A 16,414-nucleotide genomic window follows, 5' to 3' on the forward strand; every position below is an offset into this window, starting at 1 on the left:
ACATTATGTACAAAATAAGTTACAAATAACGTGAAAAACCCCCACATAATAGCACAATTGGTGGGGCGCCTGTAAAACCGCTGACATTTCTTCTGGCGGCATTTTGTTACATGAGGTGTGCGACTATGATTAGAACAAGTCTCAATAGTGTAGAACGCTGTCATCAAGACAAAGGGTGGCTACTTTGAAGAATCTCAAATATAAAATATATTTAGATTTGTTAAAAAAAAAATTGCTTAGAATTCCTTAGAATCAAATGCCGACCACATCTACCAAGAGAATTCTCTTTGATTATAATCATAGCCTTGTATACCACGCCCCAAGCAGACACCTCGACGGCTCTGAAAGAACTTCATTGGAGTCTATGTAAACTGGAAACCACATATCCTGAGGCTGCCTCTTATTGTAGCTGGGGATTTTAATAAGGCTCCCTAAATTTTATCAGCATATCGAATGCGCGACCCGGGCTGGCAAAATTTTGGATCATTGCTACTCTAACTTCCGCGACGCATACAAAGCCCTCCCTCGCACTCCTTTCAGCAAATCTGACCACGACTCCATTTTGTTGCTCCCAGCCTATAGACAGAAACTAAAACAGGAAACGCCCGTGCTCAGGTCTGCTCAATGCTGGTCCGACCAATCTGATTCCACGCTTCAAGATTGCTTCGATCATGTGGACTGGGATATGAATGCGGATAGTCTCAGACAACAACATTGAAGTATACGCCAATTCTGTGAGCGAGTTTATTAGCAAGTGTATCTGTGATGTTGTACCCACGGTGAATATTAAAACCTTCCCCAACCAGAAACCATGGATTGATGGCAGCATTCGCGCAAAACTGAAAGCGCGAACCACTGCTTTTAGTCATGGCAAGGCGACCGAATACAAACAGTGTAGCAATTCCCTCCGCAAGGCAATCAAACAAGCTAAGCGTAATTATAGAGACAAAGTAGAGTCCGAATTCAACGGCTCAGACACGAGACGTATGTGGCAAGGTCTACAGTCAATCACAGATTACCAAAAAGAAAAACAGCCCCGTCGCGGACACCGATGTCTTGCTCCCAGACAAACATCAAGTTTGCAGACGACACTACAGTGGTAGGCTTGATTACTAACAACGATGAGACGGCATACAGGGAGGAGGTGAGGGCCCTCGGATTGTGGTGTCAGGAAAATAACCTCACACTCAACAAAACAAAGGAGATGATCGTAGACTTCAGGAAACAGCAGCGGGAGCACCCCCCTATCCACATTGACGGGACAGTAGTGGAGAAGGTGGAAAGTTTTTAAAAGTTATTCGGCCTACACATCACGGACAAACTGAAATAGTCCACCAACGCAGACAGTGTGGTGAAGAAGGCGCAGCAGCGCCTCTTCAACCTCAGGAGGCTGAAGAAATTTGGCTTGTCACAAAAACACTCACAAACCTTTACACATGCACATTCGAGAGCATCCTGTCGGGCTGTATCACTGCATGGTATGGCAACTGCTCCGCCCACAACCGTAAGGCTCTCCAGAGGGTAGTGAGGTCTGCACAACGTATCACCGGGGGCAAACTACCTGCCCTCTAGGACACCTACACTATCCGATGTCACAGGAAAGCCAAAAAGATCATCAAGGACAACAACCACTCGAGCCACTGCCTGTTCACCCCGCTATCATCCAGAAGGCGAGGTCAGTACAAAAACAGCTTCTATCTCAAGGCCATCAGACTGTTAAACAGCCATCACTAACATTGAGTGGCTGCTGCCAACATACTGACTCAAATCTCTAGCCACTTTAATAATAAAAAATGGAATGTAGTAAATGTATCATTAGTCACTTTAAACAATGCCACTTTATATAATGTTTACATACCCTACATTACTCATCTCATTTGTATATACTGTACTTTATACCATCTACTGCATCTTGCCTATGCCATTCGGCCATCGCTCATCCATATATTTATATGTACATATTCTTATTAATTCCTTTACACTTGTGTGTATAAGGTAGTTGTTGTGAAATTGTTAGATTTCTTGTTAGATATTACTGCACAGTCGGAACTAGAAGCACAGGCATTTCACTACACTCGCATTAACATTTGCTAATAATGTGTATGTGACCAATAAATTGATGTCTTCACTATTATTCTACAATATAGAAAATAGTCAAATAAAGAAAAACCCTTGAATGAGTTGGTGTGTCCAAAATTTTCACTGGTACTCTATACATATTAGTTTGGGTGTAATGTGTATATTTATGGTGTGTATATACTGGGCACATTTGAAAAAATGAGACCTAGGTCTCAAAGTGTCTTCCCTGTTAAATAAAAAGAAACTCTGTCCGAGTGCTGAAAGATCTGATAGAATGTTTGTTTTTATTGGGCATTTTCAAATGAATAATTTTCATATTTTACAAGTGTTTGTACTGAACTTATTTTTTAGAAGCAACTGTCTGTTTTAAGTATCTGTTGTCAACTGATGGCTAACCCCCTTATGATCGAATAATTTTTTTGGGGGGGGGTCAATATTCTGAAAAATATATTTTAAACACTGTTCTGCAATATGCTTAAACAATTGAAGTATTTGCTGTGCTAGACCTGAGGGATAACGTTTGCTTTATAGATGTTGCTTTATGTTCTAAATTTAGGAAAACATACCAAAATGCTAAAGAAATTAGCCCTGGAGCATTTAATAGTGCTATAAAACAAAACAAAAATACTTTTGGAGGTTTGTATTACATATTTGAATAATCTAATGTCAATCAAGGCCTTTAAACACTTGTTGGACAATAATTGTAAAAAGAAAATGGCTTTTATAGTGACTTACACAGTTGACATGAATCCAGTTAGTTGCATTTTATGAAAACACAATACAAATACATTTGGAGGTTGTTCCTTTACATCACTTGTCAAACTCATTCCACGGAGGGCTGATTTTCTGCAGGTTTTTGCTCCTCCCATATACTTGATTGAGGAATTAATGTCACTGATTGGTAAGGAACTGCCCTCACCTGGTTGTCTTGGTCTTAATTGAAAGGAGAAACCAAAAACCAGCAGACATTAGGCACTCCATGGAATGACTTTGACACCCCTGCCTACATGGTATGATAGCTGATACGTTGCATCTATCAAAATATATTTAAAATTTTGTTTAAAAAAAAAAGTTGATCCCGTCTTTCAAGAGCTCTAAAACAGCAAAATGTTCTCTTAGCCTCATGGCAAAATGTGTAAAATAGCACGAGATTAGAAATACAACCTCAAAATGTTCTGTCTGCCAATGGGGGGCCCTTGCTCAGGCCTTGCGGGGGGCCCTGTGAAACTGCGCTACACCACTATGTCGCTCAAGTCAGAATTTAGTGTCGCTCAAGTCAGAATTTAGGCTAAAAGGATGTTGACAATCATATCATTAGGAAAGTAGGATTTGAGATGAAAAAAAAACAAGTGATCTCCAAATCCACATCATCTTGCAGTAATGCATCTCTCATCCAATATATATACTGTATATACTGTAGATTGTGCCATCCTCACATCCTCTAGTAAAGACAGAAAATGACGAGTTATGATAAAACTATCCACCTGTCGACTACTTCAAGCTCAAGCACTACACAATATACAGTCTATGCTTAAGCCACAGTATTATATAAATGGTCATAAATATGTGAAATGCCATTGGTATAGTGTTAAAGAAAATATTTGTGTCAATGTATTAAACATTTAAAAACAGGAAAGGTAGCCTAGAACTGCAAATCTCCAGTTTTTTACTTCATGGCTCAATGATCTGATGGACAAGTGTAGGATATAACAACAAAAGTGATACGCTAGCTAAATTGTCATCGCCACAATTATCAGTCATCAACACAAATGTGGGTGAATTTTACCATGTGTGTAGCCTCATACAATAATCACCAAGACAGACAGATGTACATTGCATTCGGAAAGTATTCAGACCCCTTGACATTTTCCACATTTTCTTACGTTACAGCCTTATTCTAAAATGGATTACATCAATCTACACACAATACCACATAATGACAAACCAAAAACAGGTTTTCATTCATGTTAGAAAATGTATTTAAAAAACTGAAATATCATATTTACATAAGTATTCAGACCCTTCACTCAGTACTTTGATGAAGCACTTTTGGCAGTGATTGCAGCCTCGAGTCTTGGTTATGACACTATTTGGGGAGTTTCTCCCATTATTCTCTGCAGATCCTCTCAAGCTCTGTCAGGTTGAATAGGGAACGTCGCAGCACAGCTATTTTCGGGTCTCCAGAGATGTTCGATCCGGGCTCTGGCTGGGCTACTCAAGGACATTCAGAGACTTGTCCCAAAGCCACTCCTGCATTGTCTTGGCTGTGTTCTTGGGTTCGTTGTCCTGTTGGAAGGTGAATCTTCATCCCAGTCTTAGGACCTGAGTGCTCTGGAGCAGATTCTCATCAAGGATCTCTCAGTACTTTGCTCCGTTCATCTTTCCCTCGATCCTGACTAGTCTCCCAGTCCCTGCCGCTGAAAAACATCCCCACAGCATAATGCTGCCATCACCATGCTCCACCGTAGGTATGGTACCATGTTTCCTCTAGACGTGGCGCTTGTCATTCAGGCCAAAGAGTTCAATCTTGGTTTCATTAGACCAGAGAATATTGTTTCTCATGGTCTGAGAGTCTTATAGTGTCTTTTGGCAAACTTCAAGCGGGCTGTCATGTGCCTTTTACTGAGGAGTGGCTTCCGTCTGGCCACTCAACCATAAAGGCCTGATTGGTGGGAGTGCTGCAGAGATGGTTGTCCTTCTGGAATGTTTTCCCATCTCCACAGAGAAACTCTGCTCTGTCAGAGTAACCATCTGGTTCTTGGTCACCTCCCTGACCAATGCCATTCTTCCTCAATTGCTCAGTTTTGCCAGGCGGCCAGCTCTAGGAAGAGTCTTGGTGGTTCCAATCTACTTCCATTTAAGAATGATGGAGGCCAATTATGCAAAAAAAGGTTGGTACCCTTCCCCAGATCTGTGTCTTGACACAATCCTGTCTCGGAGCTCGATGGACAATTCCTTCGACCTCATGGATTGGTTTTTGCTCTGAAATGCACTGTCAACTGTGGAACCTTACCAATGCATGTCCAATCAATTAAATTGACAAGAGGTGGAGTCCAATCAAGTTGTAGAAACATCTCAAGGATGATCAATGGTAACAGGATACACCTAAGCTCAATTTCAAGTCTGATAGCAAAGGGTCTGAATACTTATATAAGGTATTTCTGTTTTTTAATAAATGTTCTAAAATTCCCCCAAATCTCTATTCACTTTGTCGTTAATGGGGTATTGTGTGTAGATTGATTAGTGAAAAATGTTTTTAATACATTTTTCATAAGGCTGTAACGTAACAAAATGTGGAAAAGGTCAAGGGGGTCTGAATACTTTCCGAATGCACTGTATTTGTCCTTAGACTTAGGTTATTCAATGATAATAAACCTAATCTAAGATAGTCATCACCACCCTGAGTCTAGGCTACATAGTCCTGGGTTGCCAGATTGAAGACATTGTTTCCTGTCTGAGAACGACACCCCTTCATCGCCTTTCGAATTTCATTTTGTACCTGAAAAAACAAAACAATAAAGGTATTGATTTTGTAGCCTATTATTTGTGGTAAATGTAATTATGATTAATTAAATACATCACAGGGTTAACAAAATGGCACATCTTACCTCCCCATTCAAGAAGCAGTACAACAATGCAACTATAAACCCCTGTAATTAAATGAAGCCGAATGAATAGTTGTTCACTATTTTTATATTTTCAGCCCTTTATGAGGAAAATAAAAGTAACATAGACATTTTATGCCAGTTTTCATTTAAGTCTTCCCTATTGAGGTAATTATGAGTTATGAATCTGTTAAATTATTAATAATATTGATATCAGATCAATTGCAAATATAGCCATTCCAGAGCTGGGTTGGAGTACCGCTCAGTCTAAAATGCTCTCGTACCTGGAAGGAGCCCAGGACCAGCTCCAGGGAGAGTCGGGCCCCTACACCCACATGCTCAGGTAAGAGGGCGAAGACCACATAGTGCACTCCAAACAGAGGGATGAGAAGAAGGGTGGATCTCACCAGCCTCCTGCAGGGGGCACCAGAGGAGAGAAAGAGAATGGGATGGGAAAGAGAGATAAACATATGAGAAGTGAGAGCGAGACAGGAAGGGAGACAGGAGAAAGAGACGAACATGAGAAGCGAGACAGGAAGGGGGAGAAGAAAGTAGGGAGGGAGAGATAAAGAGGAACTTCCTGGATCCACATTAATTATGCCACAATACACTGGGGAAGTTTGACCCTTTTGAAATCCTACCCAATTCAGTCACTCTATCTACATATGGGGGGAACAGGGTGAGTCAAGCCAGTGGGTAAAATGAGCCAGCACTTTTATTTTGTGCATGCTAACAGTTCAGCGCTCATGAACGGTCAGTCAGTCTCACCTGTAGACCTGAAGTCCCTCACTTCCATTCTGGTCTGTGGACTTGGTCTTCTGAATGATGATCCTACTGATGTTCACAAACACCACGAAGTTGATCTGTGGTTGAGAAAAACAGTGGTTTGATACCAAGTCTCAACCCTCTTGATTCATTAATGGAACAAGATTCATTAATGGACAGTGTTTTCTTGGTCTTACAAAGACAGATAAGAGGATGGGAGTTTTGATGATCCACCACAAGGCACTGTCAAGGTTGTCCCAGCATCTGTTGGGCAGAGAAGTTATAATGCTGGAATACTGTTGATTACAGTACTACACGATCACATTCAATATGTCAGTCTTCTCTTTTCTCGCCCTTGTTTGGGCCCCTTTATTTGCCCTTTTCACGTACTTCCACAAAGGAATATTGATACCAATACTTTCAGAAGTAGTACATGTAATTATATCTACTGTAGACAACAAAATAACTATTCTATTTATTCGCTATCCTCACCCTTCATTGTCAAACTGACTCTTCAGCAGGGTCCAAATTATGATGGTCACTGAGGGAGTGCCTGGAAGAAATGGAATGTACAGTCATATAAACACACACACACGCACAGATGCTCACAAACACAAATACACACACACACACCTTACCCCAGCCTATGCCACTGTACAACCAGAAGAGTTTTCTCTTCTGCGCAAAGGTGAATACCAGCAGAGTTTGCAGGTACAAGCCCTCTACAAGAAGCCAGAAGAAGTTGGCCAAGACACAGTACTGGAAGAAAGTCACTGCTGCTTTACACGTTACCTAATGGATGGGAAACAAATTTCAATAAAAACTACTTTTCTCACATATACAGTACTTAGACATTTAGATCTAGTAATTTTGACAGTCTGTGGCCACCGGTTCAACAAGTCAATAACAAATGTTCTTTATACTTTTTATCTTTATACAGCATCTAATCATGTGTAATGCATTGTTGAAAACACATAGTAGTACAAGCAAAAGCCACAGAATTTGGAGAATGACATTTCAAATCTAAACAGCGAGTGGTCTCTCTCCCCCCCCCCCCCTCCCTGGAAAAACAAATGTGTATGATAACCAATCAGCGTGTTTGCTCCAAATCTGAGTGCATTATTACCCCTTAACATGCATTCCGAGTACAGGAAGGTCTGCATGAGCCCTCCTACAGGGAGAACATAAAGAGGCTCTCCTAGCTGCACAGGGATCAGGCAATGATTCCCATGGACTTCGCCATGTTCTGGATTGAGTTTGTCATGAGACAAAAAGATGCTATTCACCTGCACACCTGGGTCCTACAGATTGCTTTGGTACGTCTACCACTGTGGATGCCATGGCATTCCTTCAAGCTGCTGTTCTGCTAATTCTGGTGACTACTTTTGCTGTTCTCAGATGTTTATGTATCAGGGTGCGTTGTAGACCAAAAGGAAACACGAGTAACTGAAAGTGTAATGGGCATTGATGATGATGTATCAATAGGCTTGAATAGTGCTACTACTAATAGTAGATTGGATTATTGGAAATAATTTCGCAGGACGATCAAATTGCTTTACATTGGTATGAGGGGAATTCACCTCATCCACCACAGATCTGTCCAGCTATATTTGTTCCAGTGATCAACCATACTCCTCAAATAGCTTTTTTGTTTATTTGTCGTTCAGGGTCTAGTTGCTATAGTTGAATTTAGGGGCCAGTGATGATGCAGGATTAAGTGTGTGTGTTTGTATCTGTTTATAAATAAAAGAGCACTATACTTTCCATTTACTGTCAGTTGTGTTACATCTGATAATGTAATAACGAAGAACCAATGACAGCCTTATGCTCAACAATAAAGATGGCACGGTCAGGACATGGCAGCTCTGCATCTAGCTCCTAAGCAACTTTGCAGTATTTCGTTTTTTTTGGGGGTGTTATTTCTTACAGTATAAGACAAGAACGTTTTTGGTGTTATTACAAACAGCCAGAAATAACTTTTGGATATCAGAGCGGCAGCAACTCACCAGCATTACGACCAGGAATACGACTTTCCCAAATTGGATCCTTTGTTCGTACCTCCCAGGGCAATTTCATTTATCCCAGAGGCTGCTCCAAGACACCACCGGTGGAAAAGAGATATTCGGAGTGGACTTCTAGTCCGACTCAGGAGGTGTGCAAACCATCCACCACTTCTGAGTATATTACTTGCTAATGTTTAGTCTCTGGACAATAAAGTAGACAAGCTCAGGGTGAGGATCTCCTTCCAGAAAGACATCAGGGACTGTAACATACTCTGTTTCACGGATCATGGCTCTGTGCAAACTGGAAACCACATATCCTGAGGCCGCATTTATTGTAGCTTAACAAAGCAAATTTTGAGGAAAACGCTACCGAAGTTCTATCAACACATTGACTGTAGTACTTGCGCTGGAAAAAAGCTTGATGACTGCTACTCCCACTTCTGGCATGCCTACAAGGCCTTTCCCCACCCTCTCTTAGGTAAATCAGATTACGACTCCGTTTTGCTCCTGCTTTCCTATAGGCAGAAACTTAAGCAGGAAGTACCCGTGCTAAGGTATATTGAATGATGGTCTGACCAATCGGAATCCATGCTTCAATATTGTTTTGATCACTTGGACTGGGATATGTTCCGGGTAGCCTCTGAGAATAATATTGACGTATACGTATTGACTGAGGTCATCAGGAAGTGAAGTTCCAACTGTGACTACTAAAACAATCCAAACCAGAAACTGTGGTTAGAAGGCAGCATTGGCGCAAAACTGAAAGTGCGAACCACAGCACTAAACCATGGCAAGGTGAATACAAACAGTGTAGTTATTCCCTCCATAAGGCAGTCAAACAGGCAAAATGTCAGTAGAGAGACAAAGTGGAGTCGCAATTCAACGGCTCAGACACGAGGCGTATGTGGTAGGGTCAATCAGTGGTATGTGGTACAGACAATCACGGATGACAAAGGGAAAACCAGCCATGTTGCGGACACTGACATTTTGCTCCCGGACAAACTGAACACCTTCTCGCCTGCTTTGAGGATAACACAGTGCCACCGACGCAGCCCGCTCCCAAGGGTGGGCTCTCGTTCTCCGTGGCCGACGTAAGACATTTATGTGTGTTAACCCTCGCAAGGATGCTGGCCCAGACGGCATCCCTGGCCGCGTCCTCATAGCATGCGAAGACCAGCTGGCTGGAGTGTTTATGAACATATTCAAACTCTCCCTATCCCAGTCTGCTGTCTCCACTTGCTTCAAGATGTCCACCATTGTTCCTGTGCCCAAGAAAGCAAAGGTAACTTAACTAAATAACTAAATAGCTCTCACTTCTGTCATCATGAAGTGCTTTGGGAGGCTAGTTAAGGATCATATCACCTCTACCTTACCTGACACCCTAGACCCACTTCAATGTGCATACTGCCCAAATAGATCCACTGACGATGCAATCGCCATCACACTGCACACTGCACTATCCCACCTGGACAAGAGGAATACCTCATTGACTATAGCTCAGCTTTCCAAGCTCATCAATAAGCTCGGGGCCCTGGGTCTGAATGTCGTCCTGTGCAACTGGGTTCTAGACTTACTGATGGGCCACCCCCAAGGTAGGAAACAACCCCTCCACTTCACTGATCCTCAACACAGGGGCGTGTGCTCAGCCCCCTCCTGTACTCCCTGTTCACCCATGACTGTGTGGCCACGAACCCCTCCAACTCAATCATCAAGTTTGCAGACAACACAACAGTTGTAGGCCTGATTACCAACAATGACGAGACAGCCTACAGGGAGGAGGTGAGAGCCCTGGTGGAGTGGTGCCAAGAAAATAACCTTTCCCTCAACGTCAATAAAATGAAGGAGCTGATCGTGGACTTCAGGAAACAGCAGAGGGTGCACGCCTCTTTCCACATCGAAGGGACCGCAGTGGAGAAAATGGAAAGCTTCAAGTTCCTCAGCGTACATATCACTGACAATCTCAAATGGTCCACCCACACACAAACAGTGTGGTGAAGACAGCACCTCTTCAACCTCAGGATGCTAAAGAAATTTGGCTTGGCCTCAAGTCCTCTCAAACTTTTACAGATGCACAATTGAGAGACCGCAACCGCAGGGCTCCAGAGTGTGGTGCGGTCTGCCCAACGCATCACCGGGGGCACACTGCCTGCCCTCCAGAACACCTCCAGCATCCGAAGTCACAGGAAGGTGAAGATCATCAAGGACATCAACCACCCGAGCCACGGCCTGTCACTCCGCTCCCATCCAGAAGGCAAGGTCAGTTCAGGTGCATCAAAGCTGGGACCGAGAGACTGAAAAACAACTTCCCTCTCAAGGCCATCAGACTGTTAGATAGCCATCACTATATGGCTACAACCCGGTTACTCAACCCTGCTCCTTAGAGGCTGCTGCCCCACATACATAGACATGGAATCACTGGTCACTTTAATAATGGAACACTATTCACTTTACTCCTTTCATATGTATATACTGTATTCTATTCTACTGTATTTATGTCAATGCCACTCCGACATTGCTTGTCCTAATATTTATATATTTCTTAATTAAATTCTATTACTTTTAGATTTGTGTGTATTGTTGTGAATTGTTAGATACTACTGGACTGTTGGAGCTTGGAACACAAGCATTTCGCTACACCCGCAATAACATCGACTAAATATGTGTATGTGACCAATAAAATTTTATTTGATCAGAGTCATGTCTTTCTCATGCATTTTTAAATGTTGTTTTTAGCCTAAAGCAGGGCTGCCCAACCCTCTTCCTGGAGATCTACTGTTCTGTGTGTTTTCAGTCCAACCCTAATTTAACACACCTGATTCTACTAATTAGCTGCTCAACAAGACCTTGACCTTAACTAGCTGAATACGCTAAATTAGGGTTGGACTGAAAACCGACAGGACAGTAGATCTCCAGGAAGAGGGTTTGGCAGCCCTGGCCTAAAGCATCGCCGAGTTAAGCATTGTTCTAGATCGCTTGATATTATCAGTGTCTGTTTTATTTATATTCAAAATCTTAAGCTAACATTGGGTATTGTGTGTCCCGTACAGCTCAGTCTGGCTCAATTGGTAGAGCATGGCGCTTGCAACTCCAGGGTTGTGGGTTCGATTCCCACAGGGGACCCGTATAAAAAATATATAAGAATACGCTCACTACTGTAAGTCACTCTGGATAAGAGCATTTGCTAATGACTAAAAATGCATACTCTTACATACCCCCTTAATTTGAGATCTGACACTGGTCATTGCAGGATTTTTAGATAAAGGACAATTTCCAACGTGAACTTGGTTCCATATGATACAGTGATAATAATGATACTGTGAAGCCTACTTTCTGTTGTTGATGTCCTTCCTTCCACAATCTAGAGGCCACAGTTGATTATTGTCCTACCGTTGAGACAGTGCAGTGGTCCATGCTCTCGTCTGCAAACAGTACGGCGTCCTTCACAAACACGGCCAGGCCACGGAGGATGAAGGTGGAAAACAGGTTGAGGTGGATGGAGGTCCTGATGCACAGCAGCTTCCTATGGAAGACACCAGACTCAAATGGGTAAAACTTTACTTGAAAGGTACCTACCTATAAGGACTACATAACACATTTATAACCCTTAAAGTCTACCATTCAAATAACGCGTTAACAATGTATAAAGGCTTTATAAAGGGTATATAAGTAGTTTATAGATGGTTAATTATTCATTTATAGATAGTTATTGAATTAGTAATAAAAAAGTAACAACCTGTGATATAGAGGAGGATAAGCACAGTCCATGCACCTTTTTATTTGTGAACAGCCTTTAGGCACCTATAACGCTAAATCTCCATTAAACCTGCTTTGTAGTCTACAAAGCCTTAACTTGTGTCCAAGAAACCGGCCCATATTATTTATAGTCAGCAGACCTTCAAATGAAGTGGTACCAGGAAAGGAGATGAGGAAAGGAAGCTGAATCAGAAGCAATTACTGTATATAGCGTCACTTTATTTGAACTGTAGTGTTATGACACATTTTTTTTTTAAGTGTTACCACAATGTGCTATTCTGAGTTCTAGTTCTGAATGATTTATATTTGCTGAAATGTCAAAGCTCACCTGAAGATACAGAAGACCAGAATGGCAATGAAGAGCGATGCCAGCGACAACCCATAGCCCACAGTATAAATGATCTTCACCGTAGCAAAGTAATTTTGCTTGAAGAAATAATCAAAAATGTATTGTCATACTCACGGAAAAACAGTCAAAGGTCCCAAGTTGACAAAATGTAAATTAAACATGCCTGCATATTTTTGTATTCATTTGCTATAATGACTACTCGTGAGTAAAGTCTAACATTTGTCACAAGTGCTCATAAATGCCAACAATCACAGACTTGCATGTCACTGTATTGTATGCCTTATGCCCAAATGCAACCAACCTTCAGTGAGTAGACAACGGCAGATTTTGTACCGTAGCTGTATCCAATTTGTTGTGTCTTTATCTACATTTGCACCCGGTGTGATGATCATATATCATTATTATTGAAACTTTGACAAAAAAAAACTTGTCAGCTGACATGTACACTTGATAGTAAATAATGATTTTGTGTGTGAAATGATCCTTTTACTAAAGTGTCACCTTAAAATGCTACTAAATCTACTCTACCTTATCCCCAGTCTCCTCCTCTTCTTCACTGCTGTCCTCAAAGTAACAGGCTTTGTAATATGGCAAGCTTGGCTTACTCCATCCTTCGGGGGTGCAGTTGCGTGTGATTAGAGCTGTAAAGAAAATATCACAGATTTAAAATATATATTGTTTAAATGGATGAGATGGTGGATGATATTATGAGTTGGGTGATTTATTGTACCTGGGGGAGAGTCTGGCTTCAAGAGGATCAGAGGACACGATACGGAGAGGCTCTCCCCATTTAGGGCTGCGGGCCAGCAGCTCACACCATCCCACTCCACCAGACAACCTGTCATTTCCCACACAAAGTTATAAACAAGCAGTAAACGATGGCAGAAAAAAAAACTGGTTGAATGCACAAGTTATTTTTTTCACATTATTTTGTATAAATGTATCTTAAAAATAAAGCAATGGAATGTTAAACATGTAAAGATGTCCCCCTCTGTTTTTTCTATAAATGAATGCCATTCTCATTGGAGAGAGAGCTACCTGTAGTGTTATTAGGAGTTGACAAGGACAGTGCCTTGGTGTTCCTCATCTGGAGTTTGCACTCGCCCTCTTTCTCCAAGAGGTGGAGGACAATGGAGCATTCAGGATGAGTGGTCCTGATCTGAGTGGCAGGAAGACGGACGGACGTACAGATACAAGAAGGCAGACAGACAGAAGGACGGATGGACGGACACCGACAGACAGAAATACATTGATCCATTTCACCAGCTGTCTGCCCGTCCGTCCATCTAATATATACAGTATTTATTACTATTTTCATTTTTTTACCGTACATCGGATAATAAACACACACATTCAAACTCTTTTAGCTAACAGTTTGAACTCTTTCAAGTTAATTGTTAATGCAGCATCGTTTATGTATCCTCTAGATCAGGGTTTCATAATGATTGCCCTGGAGACCCTGCTCTAGATAAAAGACAGGCAAGCATAACCGTCAAAGTATATAATACTACAGTCATTAACTCAAGTGCTGTAAATACAAACATTTTGAACCAAATGCACTTACCACCCTTACACTACAAACAAGGATGAAAAATATGGCGACCAACTTGATGTCCATGTTCCTTGTGTTTATATGCCTTGTAAACATACTCAAAGCAGGTAACGTTTCATTCGGTCTTTATGGTCCCTCTTGCAGTCTCAGCTTCCCATGCAAAGAAGTGTTTCCTCCTTATTTGGCAGATGGTTAAGAGTTCACGTCCACCTCCCAAATGGTATAGCCTAGTTTTCAGGGTTACTTAGTCCATCGTCAACCCGCCATGTCAAACCATATTATTACTTAAAAGCCAATCAAAATCCTCACAGTGGCTTTAACAGTTCTCAAAATGCTCCAGACATGTCTGTGGTGATCTCCAAACAGACACCAAACAGTCGTGGTGAAGGAGGTAGTGTATGCAAATGCAGTCTCTTTCAGTCCTGTGTCCTTATTTCCCTGCAGAGCTGGCTACCTTTCTTGTTTACCTGTTTGTCCCCTTTTTCCCACCCGAGTGAGCGTGATTGGGGCTTTCTGCAGCAGTAAAGTCAAGTGATTTAAGGGATGACTGAACTTACATGTCCGAGATAAGAGGATGACATCATCACCTGGGAGGTATGCAGATTACCTTTGGCGAACACAGGTAAAAAGGCAAGGAAGTGTCTTTCATACAAAAAAGGTAATGCATGCTGAAAATACAAAAACAACAACCCCAAAGTACCTTTGTGAATGACATATGTATACAGTAATGACTTGGAAGTATTTTTCAGCATAGATGGACCACGGTTCTTAGCTCATCCATTATTCAAATAGGTCTCTTTCCCAGTGGACCTTCTACCATGACAAGCAAAGGACAGTGAGTAAAAAAAAGTCTAGCGGCCTCCTTATTTAACAAATAACCATGCAATATTCAAGAAATGAGCACCAAGAGGATGGTAAGTGAAAATGAGAGAAGGGGGAAAAAGGGGTGAAAGATAGACATCACGGCTGAGGTTCACCATTGCTCTTGTTTCTAACAATTATAGGACTTTTTGTCATGACTAACCATTCGAATAATCCAACCCTCTAAAAAGATTGTACTTCACCAATTTAGGTTTAGGGTGTGCATTTTTGCCCTCTATTTGAATGAAAGTAAGACATTACGGGGAATCGTTTCTAAACAATAATTCCCCCACTAAGGTGGTTGCCCAGCCCAAAATTAGCCATGTGTGTCAATGGAACACAGATGGAACATGGATGGAACATATAGTAACGCCATGCAGGGGCTCATACTGTATATGGTTTCTTCCAAAGACATACCCCAGGTGTGTGTGTTGGGGGTTATATGCTTATTGAGAGCGTGGCGTTTGTCCCAACATGTGTGTCTATCAAAGAAACCACCTCACTCCTACACTGCCACACCCTCTCTATTTTTCTATTCTTGATTTTGTTTTTCTTTGGTCATGCCACCCAACGAGCCAAACCCCAAACAAGAGGATGCTGCTCTAGCTCCTGCGACATCCCCTGACTCAATTTCTGCTTCAGCTGCAGACCCAGCTCTAGTTGCAGACCCAGCCGCAGACCCCTCTCCAGTTGCAGACCCAGCTCCAACCCCTGCTCCAAGTCCAGCCCTGTCCCACCTAAAGCCCCAGCCCCTACTAAAGCCAAAGCCCCTACTAAAGGCCCAGTCCCTACTAAAGCCCCAGCCCCTACTAAAGCCAAAGCCCCTACTAATGGCCCAGCCCCTACTAAAGCCCCAGCCCCTACTAAAGCCAAAGACCCTACTAAATCACCAGGTCCTACTAAAGCCCCAGCCCCTACTAAAGTGCCAGCCTCTACTAAAGACCCTGCAGCCCCTACTAAAGCACCAGGTCCTACTAAAGCCCCAGCCCCTACTAAAGTGCCAGCCTCTACTAAATGCCCTGCAGCCCCTACTAAAGTCCCAGCCCCTACTAAAGTGCCAGCCTCTACTAAAGGCCCAGCAGCCCCTACCTAAGCAACAGGTCCTACTAAAGCCCCAGCCTCTACTAAAGGCCCTGCAGCCCCTACTAAAGCCCCAGCCCCTACTAAAGTGCCAGCCTCTACTAAAGGCCCAGCAGCCCCTACTAAAGCACCAGGTCCTACTAAAGCCCCAGCCCCTACTAAAGTACCAGCCTCCACTAAAGGCCCTGCAGCCCCTACTAAAGCACCAGGTCCTACTAAAGCCAAAGCCCCCACTAAAGTGCCAGCCTCTACTAAAGGCCCAGCAGCCCCTACTAAAGCACCAGGTCCTACTAAAGCCAAAGCCCCTACTAAAGTGCCAGCCTCTACTAAAGGCCCTGCAGCCCCTACTAAAGCACCAGGTCCTACT

General features: G+C 42.5%; 1 protein-coding gene across 1 annotated transcript; it reads right to left on the reverse strand.

Annotated features, from left to right (window-relative positions):
- Positions 1 to 5,485: 5,485 nt before the first annotated feature.
- Positions 5,486 to 14,172, reverse strand: ghrhr2 (growth hormone releasing hormone receptor 2). The gene is made up of 13 exons (XM_020453276.1): positions 14,119 to 14,172; positions 13,593 to 13,713; positions 13,285 to 13,392; positions 13,083 to 13,195; positions 12,534 to 12,631; positions 11,840 to 11,972; positions 7,088 to 7,241; positions 6,942 to 7,002; positions 6,647 to 6,713; positions 6,453 to 6,547; positions 5,969 to 6,098; positions 5,688 to 5,729; positions 5,486 to 5,578 (listed from the first exon to the last, which is right to left on the reverse strand). The coding sequence occupies exons 1-13, from the start codon at positions 14,170 to 14,172 to the stop codon at positions 5,486 to 5,488; spliced, it is 1,269 nt and encodes a 422-aa protein (XP_020308865.1).
- Positions 14,173 to 16,414: the final 2,242 nt, after the last annotated feature.

This window comes from Oncorhynchus kisutch, linkage group LG20, assembly GCF_002021735.2.
Source record: "Oncorhynchus kisutch isolate 150728-3 linkage group LG20, Okis_V2, whole genome shotgun sequence".
Lineage (NCBI taxonomy): Eukaryota > Metazoa > Chordata > Actinopteri > Salmoniformes > Salmonidae > Oncorhynchus > Oncorhynchus kisutch.

Coding starts and splice junctions, on each gene's coding strand:
- ghrhr2 (XM_020453276.1), bottom strand. CDS start 14,172: ATGGACATCAAGTTGGTCGCCATATTTTTCATCCTTGTTTGTAGTGTA. Junction 7,242..11,839: donor ACCACTGCACTGTCTCAACG/GTAGGACAATAA, acceptor CCCATCCATTAG/GTAACGTGTAAAGCAGCAGT. Junction 6,548..6,646: donor CCATCCTCTTATCTGTCTTT/GTAAGACCAAGA, acceptor TCTCAACCACAG/ATCAACTTCGTGGTGTTTGT.